This window comes from Anser anser (assembly GCF_964211835.1).
Source record: "Anser anser genome assembly, chromosome: 2".
Taxonomy (NCBI): Eukaryota; Metazoa; Chordata; class Aves; order Anseriformes; family Anatidae; genus Anser; species Anser anser.
The window spans coordinates 39490736-39518658 of record NC_139721.1 but is presented as its reverse complement, the minus strand read 5'-3'; the positions used below and the strand labels follow the sequence as shown (position 1 = coordinate 39518658).

Below are 27923 nucleotides of genomic sequence, written 5' to 3'. Positions count from 1 at the left end.
GCTACAATCTTTGATTTAAATCTTCCACATCTCATTCACAGCTCTATTCATTCTCTTCTTTCACCATAGTTTAGGAAATACTGACAATCTCACATATAGAAGCTGACCAAGAAGCACACTCAGGATGGCTGCCATTCTCTTTACCTTTCCCAAGGGAAAAGAAAATGTCACATTTTTGTCACAGTGGGAATTTTCACTATGACATAAGTTTGTAAAGAAAGGGGCTTCATTACGATCTCCTAACCCCACTACTGTGAGATTACAAACATCCCAAAATTTTTTTTTTCCTCTACACAATAAGTGAAGTTGCAACTCCTTAAGGTGTTGTCTGTGTATACAAAAGTTGCGAATTCCAGCCCTGCTTACTTTAGTATTTCTAACCATACATATATATATATATATTATTTTTTTTTAATATGAAAAGTGCTTTACTTCTTTACTTGTCAAAATAATTTCCATTTCCTCTAGGTATTTAAAGTTTCAATAATGTTTGCTGTTGTCTAGAGATTAAGAACTGATACTTTATATCAAAAGCCTTTTTTTTTTTTTTTAAGAACATTATGTTCAGGACTGGTTTTTGAAAGGCATGTATCCTTCTCTTCTACGAACTGTTGTACTTCCTGCAAGCTGCCAGACTCACAGAATCATAGAATCACAGAATCATTAGGGTTGGAGAAGACCTCCAAGATCATCTGGTCCAACCATCACCCTACTACCAATGTCACCCACTAAACCATGTCCCTAAAATAACCACTTCTCTTATCCCTATATATCTGCGGGCCTGGTTGTCACTTGTACTGTGGCTCCTTTACACCGCTCTGGCTGCACAGCAGTGCTCTAAGGTATCTATACATCCACATCTACACACAGTTTACTTCTGCAGGGCATATACTTCTTCTCCCCATAGGGATGAAATGAGGTAACTGAGTCACGCCATACCTTGGAAAGCAAAAAGTAGATGTATGAGCAGGTATTTTTGCTATTTACTGTGAAAAGCCTAATAAGAAATAGCCTACTTTCCTTATTTGGAGATGATATAAAAATGTTGAATGGGAAATGAACATTATATTTAACTTAGCTATGTGACACCTTAAAAATTAACTTTTCTTTATTTATTGTGATATTGCAAAGCTTAATGTTCTCTGCATACATCTTTTAATTTATGTTAGCAATCAGGACAGAAGTTTTCACAATAAAATTCTATGGTACATTCAGAGCCCTTTAACAGAAATGAAATTTTAATATTAAGTGTTATAATATACTATATGTTTTCTCTAAAGAAAGTGACTTCATGCTTTCGTAAGTTTCTTACTACATATTATCATTACTTTTAGGGTTTACTATGCCCCTCTTTTAACTGTGAGAGCACAAACCAGAACAAACACATAGTGAAATGCTTGAAATTCATTATGCAGCTTTTCAAGTGCTCACAATACTCCTATTAAAAATGCATAACAGTGTTCTTACAAAGGGTCAACATTGTGCACTTTGATTTAACAACGAAAAAGCTTTCCTGAATGTTTTAGACATTTCTCTGTGCTGCATAATAGTCGTAAGGGTAGCAGAATTTTTGCTCTGCTCCTTTGTCAAAAATTAGGGACTTGTTTCTGTTTCAAAGACAGTGCAGTCTCTAGATATGCACTAACAACAAGGCAAATATTTACATGTTATTATAGGCTCAGCTTACTCTAGACAGGCAGGGAGGTTCTGTTCTGACCTGATGGGGGGTGACTCTGCCAGAGAATGGGATTTTTAAATTGTAACAAATGTTCCACTGAACCACTGAGTGAACCCACATCTGATTGCCCTACCACAGTCCTTCTCCAGGCACAAGTACTCATTCTGTAGGCTGCACTGTCCATCTCAGGACACACTAGCAGGGACGGCCTGCTTGGTGGCTGGATGCTTCTCCTTTCCTACCTTCCACCAGGCGCCCTGAACTTTGCAGGATGTAGGCCTAAACCAGCATGCCCAAAAGTTATTATCACACAATTAATCAATTAACAATTAACAGTTTACTAAGTTTCAGTTTGGCCATCTTCTGCACATCAAAATAGTATTTTTCTTTAGATAGGAGAGCCTCAGAGGAATCATTAGCCAAAATACATTAGTATGAATGATGACTTTGTCACAACAGAGACTGGGACCCATAATGGGGAATTTTTAATTTGGTCAAAACTTGAGAGATTCTAACATATCTTTATTATCAATATCTTTGCACAAGAACTGTATGATGTTCCTTCACAAACAATTCTTCATGTAGCAAAAACTCTCAGAGAACTATCGCAGCTCATAAGCCATCACTCGAGACTAACAAAATAGGCAAGAGCTAGTGCAGAGACCACTGTCTGCTGAAGTTCTTCCTGATTTATTTATTTTTTCAACTATCTAGTTTCATTTTGTGACTTGACATTGTATTTGCTCTTGCAAATACAATGAAGACACCAGCCAGTCAGCATAAGTGAAAGCTGAACCTTCACACGTAACTGTTGATGTTAACAGAGCTACTCCAAAGTTAGGCTGGAGGGCTGCCACATGCCATGCAGCTTATCTAGTGTTCACTAAGGTGACAGATTCCAGCTCATTTTCTTTCACACTGCAAACAGTGATATGCCCACAGCCACCTCTCCTGCCCACTGGCCACCCATGGGGCTTCTCCCTCTGTCTACCCTTTTGCTTCCTCACTTGCTGAAGCAGGATAAGGAAAACAGTGGTGGTAGTGGGGCAGTCAAGAGCTGAATCTTTATCCCAGAGACGTTGACCTTGTACACACACAGTGATTTTAGGCCTAGTGTGGTCAAGTCGATCACCAGCAACTGTCACCCAAAATTTCACCCCAGCGTAGACTGAGGTCTTGATTACCAAACCCCTCAGACCAGAGACATGGCCAGAGTGTGCACCGACTCCTTCCTGTGTTACAGCACCATGCATGAGAAAAGAATGAGCTCCCCAGTCTTGCTCTGAGATGGAGCTTGTGACCAGTCCCAGCACTCACACAGTTCTAGGAGTTTGGAAATGTTTGCAGATTCCCTGAATTGAGACACCGTCTTTGAGGATCAGGTTCCTAGCCATCAAACACAGGGGGAAAACAGCCAATTATTTTGTATTACTTTGGCTCCTAGTACGTGCTAAATCAGTCATAAGATCATCCACAGCCTGTTCTGAGATTTGACAGCTACTACACACTTTCAAGTTGATTGCTACCAATTTCGAGCCTCTCAGAAACAAACATGGACACCCTGCAGATAGAGATTCACACATTTGGTAGAAGAGCCTTCAAAGCTGAAGTCTGAAAAGAAAGTGCTAGTATTAAAATGTTATAAAAAGATATTATGGAATAAAAAAAACTCATAAAAACATTGTTTGACACATTATAGCTCAAATTCCAAAAGGAAAGAAGTTGCTGAAGGTATATAATCCTATATGTAAATAAATGTGTGTATATATGTGTATATGTACAGTATGAATGACAGATTGGAGATCTCATCTACATACCAGAAGATTTTGAGCAGATTGTTAATTTATTTTAAACTGCATAGTAACACTTCTAAAATACACTAATCACAACAGTGTAAATACTCTTTAAGACTGGTGTAACATACATATTCAGCTGATTTCATGTCTTCTGGGATTAAAAATGCAGACATCAAAACTTTTTTTTTTTGGTATGTATATTCTGATGTCTTATCACACATTAAAAAATTAGAATGGCATCAGGAGGCTCAAGTATGTTTAGAAATAAATTTTTCCATAAGTATTCTTGAAATATGAGGTATTTATATTGCACTGGCCAAACTACATGTTATCCTTAAATCAACCCTAGATAATGTTTTAATGTTTTGATGTAACTGTTAACTGTACTTTGCAAAACTGTAAGGTGGTAAAAACATAGTGAGATATGAGATTTTGAGGATAAATAGTTTGATCATAATTAAAGATTGTGCTACTACAACCCTAGTTTAAATATTGCTTGAATTTAATTTGTTGGCAGAAGATACATGTCAATGATCATGCAGTTCATTCAAGTCAAGTGGAAAACCTTTCCTTTGAGTTTTGGTTTTATTTAAGCTTGAAACACTATTGTTAATTCCAGGGTAATTAAAACAAGGATTTCCTTAATTCTATACAAATTGAGTCCACTTGTGCCTTCGAAAAGATCTATTTCTTTCTAAAGGTATCTTTTAAGACAAGATGATCTATTAATTTCCAGGTACTGAAACATAAATCTAGACACTCAACCTCATCTTTGATACCACATGTTCTTTCTTCTGAAATAAATAAATAGATAAATAAATAAAATCTGTGAAAAACTGCTCTGAGAGCTGGAACCTCCAGATTTAAGTGCCTAAAATTGTGCTTGCAGTTTTCAGAACAGAGATCCAAATGTGCTTCTGAAAATGCCTACTCAGTTCGCGCTTAGCAATAAAAGAATGTAGATGTTTCTTTATTTTATGTTAATACCACACTGCCCAGATGTCTAGTCCTTCATTTCTGAACATGCCCAGAGGTTCTTAAGTTTCATAAAAGAGAATAGCTTATCTGATAATTCACATGTAGCTCCAAGAAGAATTCAAAAATCAACAGTCCCTCTGCTTAACACATTTTATCATTTTACTTATTTCCTGGATTGAGCTGACTATAATTTCTGTAGCAGGAGAAAACACTACTAAGCTGCAGTTCTGGATTCTTCTATCTGCTTTTGGTCATTCATCACCGTCTGTATTTGACAAGGAGGTAAGATCTTATTATACTATTTAGTTATATAGAACCAATAATTAAAAATATCCTCTTCTCATTTGAACTCCAGAAGCAGTTAGCTTTTGTGAGCAAGTTCTGAAATAGCAGAAATAGTTTAACTAGGAAAAGGCTGTACTAGATTTTGTGGGCTCTGCCTAATTCATATACCTGCTGTGTGAACGGTAGACTAGGGAAAGAAACCTGCAAGACCCTTCATCCTTTAAGGTTCACCTTGGTCTTGCCTAAGTTTCGAACAGATCATTCACACCCAAGGTCCAATGCAACCTAGATACCATCATGTCTGGTACTTCTTCCTTGCTAGGAAGAGCCCAGAGAGCTGAATAAGAATGTATAGAAGAAACAGAGGCCTCAGAAAAACAAAATTGGAATATGAAATCCTACTTAACACATTTTCTTATGCTGAAAATTATTAGAAACAGGTTAAGTAAAAACATTTGTTGGTAAGACAGACTCTAAAGAAAAACTGCTACCCAATAAATGTATTTTACTGTACCAGAAATCCTCATCTAAGGTAAAAGAGAGTTTGAAAGAATTACAAAACCAGAGTAGATCATTTGCTTCTACATTTGTAACCATTGATCTGAGAAACATATCAATAAACATCGTATAATAAGTATTTGATTTTGAGATAACAGTAATGACTGTGATCTCAATATCTTTAATTTTGCATTTAAAGAAGCAATACCAATATTCTGATTCTGGGTTTGGAAAAATATTATGATAATCATATTAACTAATAGTACAAATATAACACATCACTCAATCCAGGTAAATGATCTGTATCAATGATTTGGAATAGTGATTCATATTCACATCATTTCTTTAATTAATAAAATATTGAACATTGTCATTGTTTTTTAATTAGATTATTTTTAATTGTCTACAAATATTGACTTTTTAATAAGGAAATGAGAACTATTAAAAAAAGTTTGCTTTTAATAAAAGCAAACCATTTTATTATATATTTTCATTTATAAATGTACCCATTCTAGGCTTTAATACTCTCAGATTAATACTTAGAAAATGTAGCTGACTATTGAAAAATACAGATATACAGATCTCGGATCTCAGAGTAAACCCAGAAACTTGAGTTAGATCATTCATTCCTATGTGTGATGAAGACAAGTCAGGAGCATAAAAACGAAGTTCAGAAAAAATAAGATTTTGAGAGATTAAATCAAAATTAATTTCTCTTGAAGTCCCATCCATGGCTCAGAAGTCCCACCCACAGAAAAGCATCCAGCTTTTCCTTCTGAGTACACTTAGGCAGTGACATGGCTGTACTGGCTTTTTGTACCATACTCTAGGGTACAGTTTTCTAAAGCAGACGTCATGATGTACAAAAGGAAATGGGATATGATACCCAAAATGATCATCATAACAGCAAAATTTTAGGTTTTCTTTCCTACTGGTTACAGCCCTTAACTTGTAAACGGTCTTGGGTTCAGGCCCATGTTCAGGAAGTGTATGGCGCAAAGTTCCTGGCCTGACGATCTACAGTATATATGAAGACCAGCTTCAATGAAATGGTGTTACAAATATACAAGAGTTAGTGAGAACCACTGACTAGATGTAATAGCTGCATACATAATGCATGTCTTCTTATACATACTATAATCTCAAATCCAAAACACACTTCAGTCTCCAAATCTACCTCTCCATCCTGAGGGTCAGTCAGTTCTCACCAGGAAAAATTTTGAAGGGGAGTCAGGCATTTCAGTACATATATGGAGATCAAAAACTCAAAGTCTGATGAAGTGCAAGGAGAAAAGAGAATTTTAGTCAAATGCATAGTGACAGTAATGATACTGTGAGCAGAACACTAAAAGAAAACTTTTGGGTTTAGTTTAAAAAAAAAAAAAGTTTGGTAGGATGGATTACTATGCAAAGGCAAGATATTCTGTTTTTCCCCTGTAGCTTCATAAATGATGCATTTGAGAAACGGAGTGTTTACATAACTATAATCATACAAACTATTGTGCCTTTAGCAATTTCAATAATATAGACAGAAAATAGAGTTATCTTCGTTATGAACTTCCTATGGACAACTTCATAAGTAGCACTGCAGTTAGATAATAAAATGAAATAAAGATATTACTTTAGGCCATATTCAAACCTTATTTCCATTTTGTAGAGATCAAGGGTGTAACAGGCTCTTTATTTGTAGACCATACAGTAGCTTTGCTAACAGAACTATGCATTTTTCCCCCAGCAATGTTACATGATCCATGAGCTTCCACATAAAAAAAAAGTGTTTAGTTCTTCAAAGTTATTTCTTATAGCCAGTTCCCAAAGTTGAACCACACGACAATATCAAGAGATACTTGTTATTTATTGGGCCTCTCCATCAGTAAAACCCCACAAGCCTTGGCAAGAACAGTATTTGTTAATATAAGAGTGGCAATATAAAGTAATTTGACTATACTAAACTGCATGTCAAAAAGAAACGAGCACTATAGTTATCAGCCATTTTCCTGGCTATCACATATATTTAATATGATAAGCAAGGACTATCTTAGTGAACCTTGAACTCTGCAGCGATGTAGATGAATTAGAGCTTTTGAAAACATTTTTTTTTTTTCTTATCCACATACAAATAGATAATAGCTTGATTTTAGCAGGGATTATTTATAGCTAAAGTACTTCCCCCTCAGGGAATCATACTGTCATTTGTTTTTATTTTCAAAATGAAAACAAATGGCATTGTAACTCCTAAGGGTGAAAATGACTTCAGTCTACTTTTTCCTCTGCACTCCCATATACTCATTTTTAGTTAGATGGAATATAGATATAGTTCTTTCCCCCTTTAGCTCCCATTGCCACAAACTGTATTCAGTAGCTGTACAGTAATTAACAGCTCTTGACTGGAAAACTGCCAACATGTACAACGTACACTCTTCCTTTGAACGCTAACAAAGTGCATAAGTAATTTATGTTGGATTAAATATCCCTAACAGGGACCCTTAAGTAACCCAATCACTTTAAACAGGCTCCACATGTTTGCTCCTGTGCAGTGAAAACGTCAGACAGTGATAACCCACTAATAGCACAGTTCTAACTATATTCCAGCCATTAGCATTTTATGACATCAATCCTCATTAAACTTGGCAAGGAAAAAGATACTAATGTTTCCTAATTTTGCAGCCAAGGTGGAAGAGAAATGGAGAAAATGTAGACAGGTGCTGTCTCCCAAAAAGGATTAACATTTTTTAAAATGTGGTTGCAATCTTCTGTTAGTACCTTTGTTTGTACTGAAAGAAAGACAACAAAGAGGTAAGGACTACAAGGACCTCAGTGGAATCCAGCCAAGAGTGAAAGAAAAGACTGGTATTTCAGCCATTGTGCTCCCTGCTAAAGCACTGTGCCAACTCATCTTCCAACCCATTATATGAAATTTAATTTAACCTGCTATGCAATTAATTCAGATGTTCAGCCTATTTTTCTCATGGCAGAATCCCTCACACAATGCCTTATTTAAATATTAATCAGTCCTCTTTCAATTAGGACTAATTTGCTTCACAGGGTTTCTCTCATCTTCTGATTGCAGGAAAATGGAGGTAACTTGCAACGTTTGAGGATAATTAACATGGTATTTTTATAATACTGATACATCAAATGGGACCTTAATGAACCCCGCTGATTCCATTTAGTAAAGCATGCCTCAAAGTTATAATCAAGAGGAAAGCCATTGCCATCTGTTTAAAATACTAAGGAGCACAATTTAAACACAGAATAGTTATTTCTTTAAACTGTCTATTGTAGGGGTCTGCAAAAGCCATTTTTTTTTCATGGAAACTAATTGTATAGTATTTAAATTTGAACCTTTTATTGCATATATATAAACAGTGTCTTCCCAAAATGTAGAGGGCCTTCTTAATTAAATGTTGACAACCTCAGATATAAGTAATGTTTGTTAATGTTAATTTTCAAAACATGCTGTGCAGTTGTTACAGAGGCAATACAGTTTTTACTCTATTCTAATGAATATAATATTTTGTGTAATTTTGCACAGTACTTGAAGAGCACACTCTTCAAAACAACTTCCCTCCCACCCCCCCCCCCCAAAAAAAAAAAAAAGAACTGTAGTCTTTGCAAAATGAAAAATAAAGGCATATGTTGTTCATTTGTTGGTTATTAAGAAAGGCAAACAAGTTAACATTTACACATGACCAGTTGCTCACAAAATGTTCCATCTGCTACAAAGAAGGTCGAAGTTCATCTTTCTTATGTTTAGAATTGCTCTCCTGTTCCTAGGTAACCTGTAGTCAAAACCCATGTGACTGAGATATCAGATCCTGACTTCATCATGAAAGAAAAGAAGTCCTTAGTGAAAAAACAGCAGAGAAAAGCAGATCAGACCATTTGCTTCATTTTCTCTCCCCTATAAATTTTAGAAGTTCATAATTATTTATTGACTAAGCCATAAAACTTGGTTGGTTTTGTTTGTTTTTGTTTAGTTTTAGAAAAGTCTAAAATATTAGTATACACAAACAGTTAAAGAATCAGTATTTTGCTTTTTCCTGTATACTCTATTGAATATGTGACTACAAAAAAGGAAATGTCATCACTGTCAAATGTCAATAATTTACTATAACATAACGTGGTGCAAAACCCAAAAATTAAGTCAAAACAATTCTGAACTTTTGAAACATCATTTCCTGCAGCTCACCTCCATGTGGATTCTCATGCACCTAACAATATATTTGTACCCTCGCCAGCACATTTCTTAGTAGTGGTAGGACCCCTAACAAATACCTTCTCAAATGCAGTGTGTACTTTCAAAACTTTGTAGTAGCTTACTGATTTTGAGTCTTCATTAAGTATAAAATAGGTTAATTCTTACTTGAAAATACTGTCCATCATGCAGAGACAAGCTGATCTCAAAAGCCTTGCTTTCTTCAGAAATGGATAAAACCTCAGGACTGATCACCAGGCCTACATAATTGTAGCAGAATTGATTAAAAAACTGTACAAAGAAACAAAGGCATTCTGTTGCTGTCCTGGATTTTCTACTCACTCAAGTCTAGAGAGGACATCGGGGAGGAGATTATTACAAGTGAAAGGGAGCAAAGAAAGAATATGCGGCTTTCTAGCAAACTTTGTCTAGCAGAGACATCTCTAGAGGTGTCCAGAACACAGTACATTGTGTTGTAATAATAACCATAGCCATTCTGGGAGACGGCTTAACCTGGATAACTCTCTGATGTGGATACACAGAAACAAAGATACTTAAAAAATATATACTCCCACTGTGTTGAAAGTATATTACAGAACAGATGTTCCTCTGATACATTTCTTTCTTTCATTCTATTTTTTAAAAAGGGCACAAGACAATTCAAGATCTGCTTTGACAGAAATGATACATTCTCCATTACACATTTTGAGCTTAATTTTAGCTAGTTCTGAGTACTCCATATCTCCATTTACTCCAAGTAGATGTGTGAATCTCAGTACTTCAAGACGTTTATATTTAGAGACAAGTTAAGGAAGCCTTCCAGGTTGTGATCCATTTCCTAGCAATCAGGAATTATTGTGGTTCTTCAAAATTATCCTTTCATCCACCACTGACTTTATTTATCTGAAACAATTTATATTTCTTTAAGGGAACTTAAGCCTAGCAAAATCTTATGTTTTCCCTTTAATAATATGAAAAATACCCTCTGAAGATGGGTCTCTGATCCAGAGGGATAATAAGAGATTCTTAAAGGTCATATTATCTACACATTATTGGATATATTTGACCATTGCATCTTGCTTCTTTCACTATTAAAGGGTAAAGAATCAGAGAAAACTCCTGCAGTAAAATTTGTAACTCATAGTTGTGAAAAACTCATTTTAGATCCGTCTGAAAGGATGTAGTAGAGTCAGTTTGTTGCCTGTATCAACCACGTGGTAGATGGCCAATATAGAACATACTGCTCTCAGTTATTTCTGAGATGAAAGGTCTATAAGTATAACTATCTATTCTATCATGAATATAAAGAAGCCAGCATTTTGTTTGTGTCTTTCCCATTGCATAACCAGAACCTGTCCAATATTAAGAGAGTTCTGAAATGTCATATTTTCCCCTAAAAAATTATCCTAGATGCAGCCTACAGTACTTGAGACGGGAAGGCTATTAAATTTTGGAATGTTAAAGTATCCTTCTGAGTAACATCCTATTTGTGTTTGCTTTGCTTGCCCAGAGGGTGCTCCTAGATTTCCTCCCCCTTACAAGAGATGCTGGGGACTCAGACAATAATGATAAAAACATACAAGAGGGATTTGAATTTATCTCAGAGGGGCAGCCTGATCATCCCTGCAAGCTTCCAGAGCTTTAGTCTCTGAAATCAAGCAAAATACTACGAACTAGAGCTAAAACTCTTCATAATATTCTTTACTAGGGTCTATGGTCAGGGACAAAACATCACTGCTAATGGACAGTTCTTGCTCACTGAGAGTTGTTATTCACATATGGGTTTCTCTGGACTGCACAGACATGTAGTTTCCTGAACTGTCTCATTTAAGAATTAATCTCATTTAAAAAGTTATTGCATTGTATCTATGAATGCATGTCAGCTAAGATTACCACAATGTCCTGTTTTGGCATTATCCTTTCTGAATCTGTTTAAGATATATTATCACTGACTATTTTGTGGCTGCTCTTGAGAAGAATAAAAGAACTCTGGGCTACATCAAAGATGTAACAGACTCATAAAAGAGTTTCTTGTGCTGCTGATAGTTGACATCCAAGTGTGTCTTGTGTCATTCAGTTGGCTGTTTTCTGTCTTCATGCTTCATCTGGCACAACTCATCCCTATCTATAGAGGTATTCAAAAAAAGGAGGTGACAGGCAGCCACTGCTGTGAAGAATGAACACTGTAGTGTTTAATCAGATAGTCCATGGGGTGAGTCTATGCTTGGGTGAGATTTATTGCTAGCACCGGACACTTAGGAATCTTGCTGGGTCCATGAAACTTATCCTCGTAGATCTATTTTCCAGAGGGAATAATGGGAAAATTCTCACTTTGTAAAGAGATGATAAAAGCAGATCAATGAGTTGCACCCTTGAATGATATAGCTAAGGTGAATGCATTCAGCTGAAAGAGTGAACAACTGAGTGACTGAGATAACTCAAGAGGACACCTTATTGTTCTTTGAATATATATGCCCATTTGTCAGATTTATTATCCAGATAATTTTTGAATCTTTTATTATGGTGGATATTGCATCTCCAGTTCCAGACTTAATGGCTGTTCCATGAACTCCATCTGGAACTTGTTCAGTAATAGGATGGGCTTTATACCGCCCCATTCCTACAGCTGATCTGTCTCCACTTTCATTTATTAGCTGAGATGTCTCAAGGGATAACATAACTGGATGTGCAGAAAGAAGCTTGCATTTATTTTAGTCTCCCAATAAAAGATCTATAACTAAATTGTAGCCAGTTAAAAGTGGAGCATGTCTGACTTAATTTTAAACAGATTTGTATTTTCAAGTATGCGTTGCTGTTTACAAGTGTACTAAGACATTTAAAATGCAATAATACACTATAATAAAATGACAGCAAAACACCTACTGCAACACTAGAACAAAACTTAAAACAGGAATAAATTAGTGAAGATAGTTTATAGAGTTAAAGATTTCCAATTTTACTACAGACCAAATAAATCTTAATTTTCAGAGTATTTTTAAAATTTTAAAGGCACTTTTTTAACCAAAGCATGCATTTACCAAAAGGTACACATTCAAAACTGTGTGACTATTCCAAAAGGAATGGCATTGTGGCTCAGTTTCCAACCTGTATTCTATGCGCCAGCCTCCTCTCTCTTGTGCCAAACTGGTGTTGGAATATAAGTTATCTGTGTGAGTAAGCCACAAAGTTTACACAACATCACTTTGTTTTGGGACTCCATTATTTTTCTTCCTTCTGCCTTTCCCGAGTCCACATAAATTCTGTAAATAAAATCTCCTTCTCCCAAGAGGGGAGAGTTTTCCACTTTTTCTATTTCCTATGAACTGGTTGCTTACAGTGCAACATTAGCAAACAATTCCTTACACCACGAGGAAAAATGTAAGTAGCATGTTGGGAAAATAAAACATATAATTATTTCAGTGCAAATTTCAAAGGGATTATAAAAAAGTCAGTTGAATATATTAAAATACCATAGAAGAATCTTAAGCTACAGAAAGTAAAAATACATTATTTTTATTACAGCTCATCTGAAGATGTGGATTGCAGCCATCAACACTGTGCAACAGACAACCCTGCCAGAACTGTCAATAATTATCAGATTTGAAAATATAAGTAGCTTATGCCCATCACACACATTTGGCAAAGCTGTCCGTTCCATATCTGGCAAAGGTGGCAGCTGCATGTTTTACCTGAGCACAAGATCCTCGTTCAGTGTTCATTTAGTCGGAAAAGGCTGCTTTGAATTCTGCTAATGCCATAGATGAAGGGCAGGTCAGAGCCTCCACTTGAGCAGCTGGACAATGTACATTCCTGTCAAAAGTTTCAGAGGACTTCTTACACTCTCTTCTCTCCTTCCCTCAATTACACTGCTATTGCTGTCACCACATTGGAGTGGATCTGGAACACGAGTGAGAGCATTCCCTTTGGGGAAAGAAACACATATACAATTTCCCTAAATAAATATTTATAAACCCACTGTTTCTTCCCTATAAATGAAAATGAACCAACAATTCACGCTGGTTCAATTTAAGTCTGGACAACTCATGGAATCAGAGAATGACAGAATATCCCAAGTTGGAAGGGACCCACAAGGATCATTGAGTCCAACTCCTGGCCCCACACAGGACCACCCAAAAATCAGACCATGTGTCTGAGAGTGTTGTCCAAATGCTTCTTGAACTCCGACAGGCTCAGTGCTGTGACCACTGCCCTGGGGAGCCTGTCCCAGTTCCCGACCACTCTCTGGGTGAAGAACCTTTTCCTAACAGCCAGCCTGACCCTCCCCTGTCCCAGCTCCATGCTGTTAACTCTCCATTTAGACATTGCCTCATTTTGAAAGCCTCTGAAAGAAATGCATGCAGTCTCTGAAATACAAAACAAAAGCTCAAAGAACTTTTGAAGTGGAGGTAGCTGATGAATTCTAGTATTTTGAGCCTGCAGTTTCACTTCCAAATTACAGAAGAGAGAAACAGGTTCAACCTGGAAAATAAAATAAATAAATAAATAAATAAAACCCAAACCTATCTCCAGAAACAGTTATAAAACCAGACTGAAAATAATATATACTCCTTTGCCCCAGAAGGATGGAAAGGGAGTGGCCTTGCTTCCACTGAGAGAGCAACAACTCAGTGGGAGTTGTAGATGTTGCCATTTTGTGATCTTGGGATATGTTCCCCAGTCTTGGATGTGCCAGCCTGATGCACAGAGGTGATGTGGGCTAGCAACAGTCAGATCCACTGTTTTGGGAATTTGGATTTGCAGCATTTTTGCATCCATCTCCATGTTCAGTTCTTCATCTAAGTGCACTCTCATGACATGAGGAGAAATAAAAGTAATCACTCTGTGTTCTTTTTCACTATCCTCTCATTTCTAATTAGAGTGGGTGAATCATTCTTAATAATAGCCCTTTTCTACTTCATATTTACAAACATTGTACATCTGGACAACAGAAATAATGCTTAGAAAGCATAAATGGATATTCAGACTTACGATCTGAAAAAGAAAACCACTCACTTTGCATCTGCAACTACACTGATACAGAAATTATTTTAAAATTTAGAACTGAGAAAATGTTAAGTATAAGCCTTCAAAATAAACAAATGAAAGTGTTGCACTCAATGCAAAATAAATCACAGCTTGACCACCTGGAGAAAATATATGCAAGGGCTTCTAGCAATACTTTGAATGAAAAGCACAAATATCTGACTGATGACACTTCTTTCTTGCCCAGTTCAGGAACTGCCAATAGGCTAACATCTAAAGCAAATTCAAAATCATGTTTTCTCTATTGTGCTATGGTATGGTATCTAGCACACTTACTGTGGAAATATCAAAAAATAAAAAACTAAATAAATAATGTCTGAGCTATTTTTCAGAACTATAGCCTGATAGGGAGTATTTTTGCTAATCAGTTAAAAAGTAACAAATGTACAAGATCACAGTTAAGATGTACTTTCATCCATAAAGCAAAGAACAGATACCCAAAATTATTTTGTTAAAAAATCTTTCTTGATAAATCCACTACAGGGAGAGCAAAAAGAAAACTAATGAGCATTTTTACAACATCTCTGGGTATCTTATATTTAGAACACAATGTGATTCTAGATCTGGTTTACTACTCGGGGGGGGGGGAGGAAGACTGCTGTTTTTGGTGTTGTCCTTAGCTAGTTACTTAACCATTTCCTTCATCTTTCAAGAAAAAGGCTCCTATTTGTACCAAAGTAGTATCTCATGACTTAGAAAAGAATCTTCTTTGACATTATCTGTGCTCTGTGGCTGTTACATGTTTCAAAAATTCCAGTTCTATTTACATCAGTCAGTATCATATTGGAAACTGTGATGGGCAAAACTGATTGCAAATGCTTGGGCTTTCTTGGATATTAACTCCCACAACTTCTTTCTTTGCTATAAGACTGCTTTGGAAAGGATTTCTGAAGCTGCAGAAATTCTTCATTTTTGGAGGAAGATGAGAACAGTGAGTAAAGGCAGGAGCAATGTGTTTTGTACTTGATGAAGGTGAATGAAGACATGCTGGTAAGAACACATTAAAAATCTACCAGGCCAAATATAGAATGGAAATGGAGCAGCTGGCAATGTCTGTCATTCCTGCTCATAGTCTGATATATCCACTGACATCTAAGTACGTACTAGTTATTACATGTTAAAGTTTGAAGAATCCATCCATCAATTCCATGAGCTTTCTGAGTTTTACTGTCAGCATATGGCTCTTCTGTACATGGATGGATCCAGTTGTGCAGCCTATATTCAGGTTAATGATCACAAGTAATATCCCTGGACTTCACTGTGATCTCATGCAACTTTAATTCTACTAAGTCAACCAGAATTCCTCTGATTTACAACACTATGAAGATCAGGCCCTTTGTTTTTAAAGACCTCAGTCACACAGAACTACGTGACAAGAAAATGTCTATGTAATTGTAAACTTTAACATAACGACAATTACATTGAAGATTAACATATTATATGCAATAATGGTGAATCAAACTAAAAAACAGTTAACAAGTGAAAACAACAAAATAGCTGTGATTCTGCTCAAAATGCAGCCCCAGTTCCTCCACAGTTTTTTATTTATTTACTTATTTTGAAAAATTGCTCTCCCTTAAATCATGAACTATTTAAAAAGAAGGTAACTCTGGAGGATAGAAGGCAATCTAAACACCAGTTAAAGTTTTAACTTCAGAAATGCAAAGCTTCTTAAAACATACTCAGGAAAACAAGCTGTATGCACTGATAAAATTGTATGTACTGATAATTCCCCAGTATTTACATTTTTCTACAAAGTATAGGTATTGTTATGTTAAACAGAAAAATATTTTTTTCAGCAATTCACTGAAATCCTAATTCCCAGCAACTCTTTCAAGAGATGTAATGTTATTGAAGTGCAGTAGTATTTTCACAATGCATGATTACAGATCTTGTTAATAAGAAAAACTAAATGAACAAAGGAACTGATATCAAACTGTAGACACATTCATCTCTAGGTCACCAGTTCCAAAAGGTTAACTGATGAAAGAGACGTTCTGCTGTGAATTGGCAGGGTTTTTGGCCCATTAACACTGGCCACCATCAACTCTCATATCAAAGCCAGAGCTGTGCAACTGCGTAGTGCCCACCAGCAAAGAGGCACCAGGTGCCCCAGCAGGACCACTGTAACACCCCAAGCTCCATCTCAGCCGTGGCTTCTTCCTGCTGCAGAAACAGACGTGAAATACAGATTGTCCAGAAAAGCTCTTCGCAGAGAGAGACAATAAAGCTGCAAAACCACTCTTCCCAAAGAGCATCTGTTATCTGCCCTAAACACGCATCATGGAGCAGTTGGCCAAGGAGCTGAATTATGGTCTAGACCTTTGAAGAGCTCATCCAGAGCCATCACGCCACCAGAAGAAATGTGTTGATATTCTTGACCGTGTCTGCCTGTGGTCACGCATTTCTATCAATCTGGTCTTTTTTATGAGTTTTAAAATTACTTCATCAGAAATGCTGAACTGATGCGAGACTCGTACACATGGGCAAAATTATGAAATTAATACAGATGTGAAAGGACAACAGTTAACACATGTTGCTGGTTAATATTCTCCCTGAGTCACAGTCTCCCTTTCTTTAATTAAATAAAATTAAATGTTTATTATTACATTAGGAAAAATGGTATTTCTTCTGCAGTGCAAACCTGCAACTAGAATCAGTCTTATCTGTTGTCTTCATGAATACTGAAATAGTTAATTGATTAGTCAAATGATAACAATTGTTACTCAGGCTGTGCCATGAGATTATGTACTCACACTGAGAATCAATGGTAATTAAGTAGCTGATCAATGCAAGCACCTTTTCAAATGTTTGCAAAGCTCCAAAATACCAGTACTGTTGCTAAAACTAGTCATGAGGAGTGAAGGAAACATTCTGTACTGAAAAATTCTCTTTTCAGTATAATGCTCAAAAATGTATTCTTCTCTTTTTGTTTTTGATGTGTGGTAAAGAACTCTATGACACCAACAATATAAAAAGTGTAGATTAAAGAACCAAGACCTATATTAGACTTTGTATCCCATCGTCAGAGAAAAAATCTGAGTATAATAACCACAGCAGGCTCGTATCCAAGCAATCCTGGAGCTGACTAAAAAAAGCAGTACATACTCAGTTATCAGTATCTTTAATCTACACATGAGATCATGTTGAAGCATTTCTGATGTACTTTGCACAACAGTTTTTAAAAACTTTTAAAAAGTATTTCCAATATTATTCCAGTTAAAGCTCTTTTTTGTACATGGAATCAATCTGCCTGATCATGAACAAGACATTAATGTGCAGTACTGCCTCGATTTTACATACACGTGCATGGACACACACACAAACACAAAATTGTGAAAGTCTTCAATAAAGCGCCTATAAAATGAGATATATTAAATCATGAAACTGAGCTTATTAAATCATGAAACTGATGTTACATTTTTTTAAGCCTTATGCTTATTTCTACATATTTTAAAATTGCCTTGCTTTGTAGTAATTCACCTCCTTCATTATTAAATTCTGTCAAAACATTTACAAAAGACATATTCAGAATTTCCCATACTTGTAGTCATACTTAATGTAACTTTCCCAGCTTACAGTGGATACAGACATAACAAAAAATACTATATAGGTATAAGGAAACTGTCAGTGAATCTGAAGGTTATAGACATACTGTTGTATGATGTGAACATTCTATATAGCTGTTCCAAGAAAGATGTCAACCTTTCAAAATAAAACGTGTATCAGCTCTTTAAATCTAAAATGAAATGTTATATAGCACATAATAACTGACACTCTATCTTGTTTTGCTTTTTGTTTCATCATCACAGAAAATAAATTTTCCTTTTTATATGTTTACATGAAAAACTTGAAATAGACAGAAAAGGAAGGTTTTAGCAAAAATCTCGGAGTAACTCTAGGAATAAATATGTTTCCTACCTATCTTTGCTACATGACCTGAATTCTGTGCCTCACACCCCATGAATACATACTAAACACAACATTGCAATAACAAACATTTTTCCTTTCCAAGAAACTGTACAAGATATTTTACTAGTGCTTCCTCCACTGAATATGATGTAAGGTACTTCTGCATAGGATGTATGTGTAAGGAATATGTTTAAATTCATTTGTATACACAAATATAACACTTCCATGAAAAGGCCAACATTTTTTCTGAATAAAGAGCAAAAACGACTTTAATAAGTTTACTCTAGCTACATGCATGTAACCTCTATTGATGTTAGGAAAAACAAACAAACAAACAAACAAACAAAAACAACAGAAGAGCCTTGAAGAAAAATGCTTTGTAGATTGAAGAGGATTTATCCAATGTTTAAAGTACATAATGCTCTGATACTGATTAACAATATGTTCTACTGAAATGTAGACTAAGTAACAGTCATCAACTCTGTATAAACTTGCCTGTTCCTCCTCATTTCTTAATGTTTGATTAATAAGATAACAAGGCATCTTTTGTCTGAACGTTCCCTTCATTAGGCTAACAGACAAGACAAAAACTGAGGAAGCACATGGTATATGTTTGCACACACTTTAAAATAACCATTCTCTCAGTCTTGCTGCACTGCCTGCAGAATCTCAGCAGGTTTGTCTAGGAAATATATTGGCCTGTCCTGACTAGAAAAAATATAAACCATAATTTTGGCTGTTGTTTTCATTCCTTTTATACTGACCAATAACTCAGTTCCTTGTATCTCGCAATACAGCCTTTATAACATGGTTTGCTTTGTTCTGGCATTTTTGGACCATTTTTCTTTAAGTGTCATGTATCTCAAACAGCTTTACAGAATGAATTATTGTGTTCGAACAAGCACTTCCTCAGTATGATATGAAGCACATGGATCAATTCGTAGGTAGTAATAAGAGAAGGAACACGATTGTTTGTATTTCTGGATTAACCTTTGGAGTTTTCAGATACGGAATTCAACAACTGCCAACTGAAAGAAAACCCCAGCATAATGGCTTATATGAAGGATAAAATCTGTAACAACACAACATCACCTTATCGAGTTTGCTCTGAGACCTCTCTAACTCAATCGTTAAGAGTATGATGTAGGTCCCAACATACTGTCTTACCAACATGCATTAGAAATGTTTCTGCAGGTCTGAACTTCTACATATTCCCAAAGATGGAGTAACAAACACTCTGGGGCACATCTATAAGGAATGCTATCAGCCAACAATCATAGGCTTTGACCATTTTCTAAGAGTTACTGAGCCTATACACACAGGATCCTGGAAGAACAAGTCCAACATTTTTAATATTATATCTCTTACTTTGCACATGAATTCTTTATCCTCCTTTGAAACAGGAGTATATATAATGAAAAATATACTTCCATTTCGGGGGGATTATTAGAATAATGCATAACAACTCATTCATCATGATTACTGATCCAAATATTGAAAAGAATATCAACAAAATAGATAAAAATGCAAAGACATCCAGTTATCCCAGTGTTGTTTTAAACTGAGTATTCAAAAAGCTTATTTTAATAATTAATCAAATAACTGAATTATAATAGCAATAAATGATTTAGAATGTAATTAACTCAATTATAAACAATTCTTATGAATACATAAAAGATTGAAATTCATTAGCATATAAAAACATTACAAGTTTTGTTCTATAAATACACTAAAACAAGACTTTTAACCACTGTAACCAAAATGCACAGTATTATCCAGAATTCATGAAAGCCAATATAATGATATCAGGATATTCCTCCAATTTCACATAGTCTTGCTTCCCAGCTGGCAATCTTATCATTATAGCTTATATAATTCGTGCTTTGATATACTATAAGCTATTTTCAGTCTCAAGTTATCTCAAAAAGCCCAGCTACCACTGTCTCAGATAATATTTCTGTTGACTTCAAAGTTTCTCTGGTTTACATAGTGCAACTCGGGCTAGTATGAGATCAACATATTTATTGCAAAGTTTTATCACTTAAAACTAACGTTAATTAACTTCTTTATGCTAAGTGAAGGACACTGCAAGACTTACAGTTCCAATAAAATCCCTCAGTAATGTTTTCAAGATAGGGGTGGAAGGGAGTCATTTCTAAGAAAAAAAGTTTATTTTAAAAAGTAGCAAGAGAAATACTTTAAAAATGGAAGAAGCACCATGACCACAAAACCAAAAAAAAAAAAAAAAGTTTCAAAAATACGGTAGCACAAGAAAAAGAGCAATGTTGGACTGTGCACAGCAAATGAAAGGCATAATGAAAACTGTTTGCTCACACTATATTTTATTTTAAAAAACATATGGAGTTCAGGTTTTCAGTCTGCTACTACAGAATACTATGAATGGTTTTAAATTTTGAAAATAAATAGCATCCATGACATCCCTCGCTAAGACAAGAATTATATACAATATGATGATTACAGTGTAAGCATGAGAATTTTACTGTTACCAGTTGTGATATCTCAAACTAAAACCAACAGCCCCACCTCTCTCCACTGATTACTGTGGGCAGCACGCAGTTTGCCTGCACAGAAGGCTGGAAAGGTGCTCTTTGAAAATTTGACTCCAAGATTTCTGAACTCACATGGGATCTTTACAGTGAATTCAGAACACTGGTGATACCTCACCTACCTAATTTTCTTCTCGTCTTCCAGAATTAGTGATTCCACTTCACTAACCAAAAGCTCTAGCACCTTAACATATGAGCATGTAATTCACGCTTTTAAAAATATGCTTAATTACAGTAGCAAATGGAGTTAATAGATCTACAGTGATCAACAGTCCTGTTCATATGAAATGTGAACACACACCAGAGACATTGTTATTCTCTTTTCCAGGTTTACCAAATATATATATATATATATATGTATATATTATGAATTTGACATTTGCTGCAGTTTATGACAACTGAATTCAAACTATGGCTAGAAATAGACTCAGCCTCTCTCTGCCTGTGAAGGATAGTGCATAGCTGTGAGAGGCCCAGGAAAGAAATGCTCCCTTGGGAATCACAGCTCCTTCCTGCTTCTCCCACCATTTTGAAGTTGCCCAGAAATCAGTGAGAGGCAGACCTGTACTTTTTATGTTCTCCCTCCTGCAAAGGGGCAGCTCCAGTTCTCCCCATCAGGAAGGGAGGAGACAATGGCTCCTGTAAGCCTGCTTTCACATATTTCAATTGCTTTCACATACACACTTGTGCAATGCATAAACACCCATATGTGCCCTGCTTTAGTCATACGGTGAAAAGGGAGGGAATGCTTTGCACCTCCTTCTTCTTGAATGCAACCCTAATTTGCTCCCAAGCAAAAGACATCCTTCTTTACACTATGTAATACCCCACAGTGAAGTAGCATGTGAGCCAAAAAGGAGGCAGAAAAACAACAAAGGTAAACAAAACGCCTCAAATTAAATTAAACTGAAGAACTACTCACTGTAAATTACCCATATTTGTGAGGATGTATTTAGGATATGTAGAATTAAATTAGTGCAATTTATGACATTTTATGCCATTTATGAAATTTTTAGAAACTTAAGCAGAGAAAGAAAACAGAGGCTGAATTGCATATAATCATACCCTCATATAATTTTTAAGAGTATGTCAAATTAGAATGCTTAAGAAAATGCAGGAAATCTAAATGTGATCCCTGACAGGCTGAATCTGGGCTCCATTTCAAAAGACTTTGTCGCCTGTTGTCTGCTGCCCCTTTTAATCCTGATAATGGAGACTCAGGTCTGGTCAACTTCAGGCTGGCATTTGTCTTTGATGACTAATTTCTTCTGTGCCTGCATATCTCTTCAGGCAGCTAATTTCTGATAAGGTTTACTCTAAAAAAATGTCTAAGACGAACAAGTAATATGAAACCAATCTAAATACATTTACCTTTCACAACATTAACTTTCAAATCATTAAAACTGATCAGACCTTTGCAATTTGCATAACTTCTTGGGAAGTGCTAGAACTACATGAAATAATGGTTCAAATAGTGGCATTTTTCCTTTTGGTTCAATACTTTTGTTATTCATCAATTGCTGCCCTGATTACAGGGATTATGAAGGCTCTGCTGCTTCAATTGATGAAAACTTTTAACAGGTTAAGGTGATTTGTTTAGGGCCCTCTATTTTACGATCTCTTCTCCTGCAAGCAGGTTTCAAATAGTGTACTAATGGTGTTTCTGAATATGAAGTAAATTGTAGACATGAGGAAGAAGGGGGTTTGATACTATCTGGGGAAGATACTTTTCAAGTTTTACAGCAGATCCTTGGACTGGTGTGTATTTTGTCGAGCTTGAATAAAGTCAATGCATATACATTTTCCTCTGAATATGAAATTCATATGTATGAATATGAAAAAGAATATCATCTGCACTTGAAGACATAACGATCATTTTAGAAATACGAATAAAGTTTTCTAAATTCACCAGAACATTGTGATTTAATTTCCTGCTCAACAAAGAAAACCACTGAAACATCACCTCACTATTATTACTTAAGCAGTGCTAAACTGATTCTGTCAAAGTATGACTTAACAAACCTTGTAATCCAAGTCTAAATCATACTTCTTCATGTGAATAATTCTGGTAAAATTACCAGTCCATATTATTCCAGCCAAATGTCAGCTTTGGTACTGGAAACTGTTAGCTTCAAATGCATGTGACTATTCCCATGTATTTATGTAAGATTATTATACAGTATCACCATTTTACAAGATGTTTTGGTGGTAGTGCAATGATTGCAACTGGTAATTTCCAGAGTCTTTTTCTTCCCACATAAGGGGCCTTAACTTAAAATGTACTTTTAGTCTGTACTGAACCTAGAACACAAGGACTTTTGTCTTCAATTCTGCTGATAGTATCAGCCAAGTCGACCTAATGAATCATTTGTTCACCATCAGTACTGGCTTTAATGTAGATAAAATCAGTAGGAACATTAAAAGAAAAGAGCCAAGACTTGCAACCTAGGTGAAAATAAAACTCCTTTGGTTAATGCATAGAAAAGTTCTTACTTTTATGGCATTGTTTTTATAACTTTCAAAAAAAAATTAAAAAAGAATTTAATGCCCTTTTCTTTCAAAGGACAGAAATAGAACTTCCGAAGCACTGAAGAGACAAACTCAGCTAGACAGTCAGGGATCTTCTCCAGCTCCTAGGAATCATAATGAGATCAGGAAGCTCTTTTTACAGAATCCAATAAAATCATAGCCTTTTCAGGAATTACGGAACAGGCTGGAATAAGCAGTACTACAAGATAGCAGATAATCTTGAGAAATGATTTGCCAGCTATAATTGATATGAAAATCTAAGTGATATGACTGATACACATATGGCAACAATCTCAAATTAAAAATAAAATCCTCTCCCAAAGAGTTCAGTGCTGATTTAACCATTTTTTCCTAACAACCATACAAATGAACAGGTGCAGGGTTGTATAAGTGCTCTGAAGTAAGTGCCTCGTTCTGGCAAACAGAAAGAAAAAAACTTCCATGAATGCAGTCATAAAAATGTCTAAAACTTAACCTTTAATCTTCCCTCCCTAAATAAATAAACCGAATATAAGATATGGATTTTAACTTTAAACAGACATATTTACAGTGATTGACTTTTACCATGTACTGTTTTTGCTTATCAGATCAAATGTTTAAAAGGAATATTATCTAGTACATTTAGCAATGCAATACTCTCATCAACTTTCATTTGTTCACAGGCATATGAAAGTTGACGAGCAGAATTAAATATATATATATATATAAAGACATGCAGTTCTTTAATGGCTCACAATATTTTTCCAGTTTTGTAACATAAGACCAATTACTTAAAATATGGCCACAGTTGCCAGTTGAAAGTATTCATTTCTTTCCCCCTAATCATTCTGAAATATTAAATTACCAGCACCAGTTCATCTTATCACAGGAAGCGCTATAAAACTCACTATAAACAAAGAACAGATTATCCTACAACTTTTCTTACTTTAGGTTTATAAATAAAACCCTAGAAAATAGTCTGATAGGGTAGTGTTAGATCAGGCTGCTAGGCACAAACATGAGCAACCCATGGACAAACTGTGCAAAGCATACATACTTCTGAGCAGCATTATGCTATAGATGAACTTCTTTTTCAGGATGGGGATCCTGAGTGTGTGAATTGTGGTAGGAATCTACAACATTCACCACAACTTCATGAAAGCTGTGCTGTGCCCTCAGGGCTGTAAAGCAACACTTTGTTTACTTTTAAGGTGTAATGGCTGGTCACTCTCTTCTATGAATTTTCCACCTATGAAGTTTCCATCATAGACAGAAGTTCACAAGTCATTGGCCAAATACACAAAGAGCTGCTGAGCACGAACTGAGGTTCTGCTTGGGAAGCCCATTTCTTCAGGACACCTAGGGTGAGCAATCACCCTGGCCATCAGGGCTTTGATGAAAGTGTGTGCACATACACTTTGGTATTTTTAATATCTTGCCAATATTTTAATAGGAGAAGATGTGTGAATGAGAAATGCATAATTATTCAATGTAATTAACTCTATAGCTCTTACTAAAATGAGTTTTATTGGAGTAAAAATCTACAAGATATCTAGGAGGCTAAAAGTGAAAGTTAAATTATACAATACAAAATATAAACTTTGTCTTTGCCAATCTGCTACAGCTATCATCATAAACACATAATCACTGGACAGCAGCTATCTCCTACATTACAATTCAGTTATTTAGATAAGGAAATAGCTGTAGCACTGGAGATGCTTCCAAACAGTGTCTCAGTTGTTTTTAAAAAAGTGACTTTACACTTTACAAAAAAAGCCATGAAAAACCTTGAGAATTACTACTTTGCTAACAACATTTGACATTATGGCCCTTGTGGGCCTCTTACAGAAACTAAATGTAAAAGACAGCAGAACCAGCCCTCACAGGTAAGCAATGGTAAAATCAAATTATAGTAAAAGTATAGTTCTTAAGCACCTCTCCAGAAGGTCTCCAAAAATACCTCCAAGATTTCTTGTTTTGTGGAGGCAACTTTCTTGGAGCTGAGCTCTCCAGATTCCATGGAAATTCTTAAACAAGTAGGAATGAGAGATGGGGTTTTTTTTACAAGTAGAGGAAAAAGTTTATAATTCATCACAAGAGGAGACAAGAAAAATCATATATATATATATATGTATATATATATATATTTGGCTTTACTCTACTACTAAAAGAATAGGAACCTTAAGGGAAAGAAATGGATGACAAGCAAGAGATATGGAAGGGTAAGAGAAGAAAAACAGACAGAAGTTGAAAAGGCGGAAGAGAGGAGAAAAAAAATGAAGAAAAACATTAAAGTATTTCTGATGCCTTCTGAGAGGTAGATCAGAAAATTATGCCTGAAAACTATTGTAATTTTATCTATTATTATATCTTAAGGGACACTTTGAAAGTATTGTGATGGGTGTCATTAGTATACATACAGAGAAAATATGTTTTAGGGGATGTGAAAATAGCAATGCTTTAGGAGCTTCATACTAATTACATAGCACTATATTACATTAAAATCTAGAGTGATTAGTGTGTTTATCTACTCAAAGATGCATTATGTGTTTTACCTGGTAATATTCAATTGAAGTATTACTGCATATCTTTTCACCAAGCTGGCCAATCACTAATTACTAAAATTATTCCACCAAACTGCAGTAGAATGATTAATATTGTCAGGAAAGTACAAGGCTCTGAAATGTTGTCAAAACAAAGAATATTGATCTTCTTAAAACACTGCAGTTAGTATATAAATCACCAGAAAATGATTGACATTAATATGGGCCTTTTGTGCAAATGCACTTTATCATGTACCTTTGTGACAGTAATAGCATTTTATTATACTGCATGGCACCTTAACATACTCTACAGACAATTTTTTTTCAATTTGAGAGATTCCTTTAAAAAAAAAAAAAAGTAGTTGTTGAGCAAAAAGAAAATTAACTGTCTTTGTTCAGTTTGATTTAATACCTTGTCAGTTTGGTGCATTTTTTACGATTCTTTGTATAAATAAAAAGTTGAAAAGAGCTATTCTAATGGTAATTTGGATCAACCTTACAAACATATGATTCCAGGTTCCTAAAAGAGGCCCACTTGAGGGGGCTTTAAAACTGAACAAAAAGAGCCCTAGGGCTCTACAACTCACATTTAACCTACTTACATGAAAAAGGAACTGCTTTGGTTAAGAATAAACTTCCACAAGCTCAGGTTCAAACCAAACATGCCAGCATATTAGTGAGGAAATGAAACAGCAAATAGTAACTCCTTTCATACTTGTAAAAGAATACTGTATTTATTTAAACGCTTTGGCAGAAATTCTCATTTTAATTAAATTGCATTTACTGAAATAACATTTTCATAATTAAGAAAAAATAACCAATTCCTTTTAAAGACCTATGAAAATCACAGCAACCTAAAATGTATGGAGAAAACATATAATTGTGAGAATAAATCTGTCTGACTAACTTGGGACATGAGTCAGGAAAAAAATTATAGTATATTTTTTGTGCTTGGCAAGCCTATGCAATGCTGTCACAGTAACCCAAATAATTAACTTCTGTCTGTTTGGAAATCATCATAACCAGTGCACAATTTAAAAATGTGGTTGGTTTTGATGCATTTTTTCCTTCTGAATGAAGCTACTTGCTGTCACCATATATTGCTTTTTCTTTATGTCCGTCTACCATGAAAAGTGCTGAAATATCCTTAGAAATGAAGATTTCATTTCTCCCATTCCGCTATTCAAAGTGATCAAGACAAAGATGCGGAAGTAATTTTTTTCTTGGAGGACTCGTCCCACTCACCAATACATCCAAGAAATCAGGGTGGCTACCAAGGTTTTCACTTAGTACTTTGTATAGCCATGAGGTCAGAGACAAGGAAACAGTTTCACTGAACACAAGGGTGAGGACACACATTTAAAATAATGAAAGCAGCTAAAACCAAAAGAGAACAAAAAGCTAATTATCCCTCTGTGAAATGGTCATGATCATTCAATCCACGTGCTGGCAAGCTACCTTAGTTTAAAACCATGCCTACATTCCTGAGATCCCCATCATGGGGATAAAATGTATCAGATCAGTTCTAGGCATGTGTCATTGATTAGCTTTAATACTTACTAAGAACACTTTTGGAATGGAAAAAATGACACAGTCTATAGTAACACTTTCTATTGTACACTTCACCATCCAACAGCGTTATCATTTCAATCTTATCCTTCACCAGGTCATTTAAATATACGTTTATTTGGAAACAATAGTGCAGCTGCTGCTTGTTTGCACTGTTTCTAGAGTTACTCAGCAATTTAACTAGTTCACTGCTTGCAGAAAGGAAGAGGAAGCATGGAAAAACTTATGGAAACAGAGTTGCACAGAAGTGAACGTCCTCCCTTTCAGCTGTCAAGGCCTGTGCCATTTGCTCACCATTACTCCTACTGGAATGGTATACTGAAAACATTGTGTTCTGATGGCTGGAAA

The 27923-nt window shown here is 35.5% G+C and overlaps 1 protein-coding gene across 7 annotated transcripts in view; it reads right to left on the bottom strand.

Moving 5' to 3' along the window:
- The window catches only part of TOX (thymocyte selection associated high mobility group box), a 223756-nt gene that overhangs the window by 161604 nt on the left and 34229 nt on the right, over positions 1-27923 (bottom strand). The window contains exon 2 of one of the 7 annotated variants that reach the window (XM_083827139.1): positions 13123-13243. The exons of the other annotated variants lie outside the window; for them this stretch is intronic. Coding sequence (XP_083683265.1) covers positions 13123-13152 — 30 coding nt within the window. The 5' untranslated portion in view covers positions 13153-13243. The remainder of the gene's footprint in view (positions 1-13122; positions 13244-27923) is intronic. 7 annotated transcript variants of the gene reach the window in all.